General features: G+C 39.8%; 1 protein-coding gene across 4 annotated transcripts in view; it reads right to left on the reverse strand.

Annotated features, from left to right (window-relative positions):
- LOC122536596 overlaps positions 1 to 1,631 on the reverse strand; it is a 3,700-nt gene extending 2,069 nt beyond the window's left edge. For 2 of the 4 annotated variants that reach the window (XR_006308430.1, XM_043669071.1), the window contains exon 1: positions 677 to 1,628. Coding sequence is in view for 2 of the 4 variants with exons in the window: in XM_043669071.1 (XP_043525006.1) it covers positions 677 to 1,297 (621 nt within the window). In the remaining 2 variants the exon portion in view is untranslated. Of the gene's footprint in view, positions 1 to 676 lie in introns of all 4 variants that reach the window. The other 2 variants (XR_006308431.1, XM_043669072.1) reach the window with 2 other exon arrangements.
- Positions 1,632 to 1,925: the final 294 nt, after the last annotated feature.

A 1,925-nucleotide genomic window follows, 5' to 3' on the forward strand; every position in this document is an offset into this window, starting at 1 on the left:
TTTTTTGTTATATAACATAGAATGAGAAAATGTATTTCGGTGCGTGTGAAATCAATCAGTGTAACGTTTCGTTGTATCCTCTTTTACAAAAATACGGTTCTACTTATTGGCATAATATAACATTACATGTCTATACTGTGTTTAACCAGTATCCTACTAACTAGCTATGATATACATATGCTTGCGGTAGTGTTTAATCTGTGACATCTTAAGAATCTATTTAATGGCATTTCTACTTCTAAAAATTCTCTCTATTCTATAAGTAACATTTCATAACGTTCTTTAAATACCTTAATCGGTCAAGATTCTCTGTGCACTATGAATTTACACAGATTACAGTGTGGTACAACCAAGAAATTTAAGTTTGCACATTATTATTATTATGATTATTATTTTCACCGATTCTTTATATTTTGCTACATAGCTTTCAAGGAACATTCATTTCGAACGTTTCTCGTTAAACGAACATCTCTATCCCTGCCCCTTAAATGTACCTGTAACGTATCTACACTGATTGGCTTTGCAACGACGAAAAAGTATAATCACTAGAAATTGTACGTCACGAAATTAAAGAAATCACGAAATTGGTATAGGTATATAGGTATATATATATAAGATCATTATTTGATAAGATAAAAGATTGGAAGATAAACTAATGCGGTTTCCGCTGTAATACCTTGTCTTTGGCGAAACGTATTCGCAATACTTCAACGAGAGCAGCGATTGCTGAAATGAGAAGCATCGTTACAAGAATGTGTCCGGCGACCAGGACTGATTTCGTTCGACGATCCTTTCCACTTTCTTCAACTTTTTTCGTCAAATTCTCACTGACGATCTCCTTCAAGGCGTTAAACGTTTCATTGTCCTCTCGGTTAACAGATTCGTTTTCATCCTCTCCGTTATTCTTCTGCTTGGAATCGTTAGTTATACAGACTCGCATGTAAGTACAATTTCCATCGTAATCACTTTGAAAAACTGACTTTAATCTATCTTCGTACTCGAATTTTGGGCACCGTTTCAACTTTCGATGATCCACCGGGATCACTACTGTCTTGACTGTTATACTCTCTGTTGCGAGTATCGTATTATTCTCACCGAGTGTTTTATTTCGACTTTCATGGTAATTGGTATTCAAAAGCAATCGCAATGGCAAGGAAAGCAACACTCCAAAAATAGTTAGTATCACGAGAATGCTAACGTTGATGCCCATGGAAAGCCTTTTCTCTGACATGTCGATGGCAGTTTGCAATTGAAACGCGTTCACAGTTCGTTTCTCGTACGTTTTTGCATCTTGCATGATCGCAGCACGTTGCGCCCGGAGGCCAAGGTTTTCGCGTTCATCGCGTCGAATCGTTTCGTTTGTTTGACATGACGCGACGCGACGCGACGCGACGCGACACGCGTTCTATTCACCGCGGCTTTTTCTCTAGTTCACATGTTCGACACTCGTTCGTGGCAAGGGAGAATAAGAACTTTACTGGGCGAACCGTTATTGGGCGAACAATAATGGGATCGACCGCGATGTATACCTGCCTCTATCTTGTTCAGACGCAACTGTTGCGCATTCTGTTGTGACTGCAGTGCCAAGTGAACCTGGATATCGGCTGATATTGATTTCCAGGTAGAGACGGTCACGTACGCGCAAGTCTCACAGCAGGGCTCGGCTCCGTTCGAGGAACGTACGGAACGACTTGGCGGTAATTGGTCGCCGTTTAAACTGAACTCGACATTAAACAGTCAACGCTTACGCCGTCCAACCCTCGTCCGAGATCGTGTTAAAGTATGTAGTAGTCTATCACACGGTCGATTCTATCTCTTGTATCGTGCCCACCAATCTCTTGTAGCTTCTTAATTCAGCGAATTAATTGAATCATCTGATGAATTATAAATATTAAACGTAGTTTAAGTACGTATAATAGCTTTCA

This window comes from Frieseomelitta varia, unplaced genomic scaffold, assembly GCF_011392965.1.
Source record: "Frieseomelitta varia isolate USP_RPSP 00005682 unplaced genomic scaffold, Fvar_1.2 scaffold_852, whole genome shotgun sequence".
Taxonomy (NCBI): domain Eukaryota; kingdom Metazoa; phylum Arthropoda; class Insecta; order Hymenoptera; family Apidae; genus Frieseomelitta; species Frieseomelitta varia.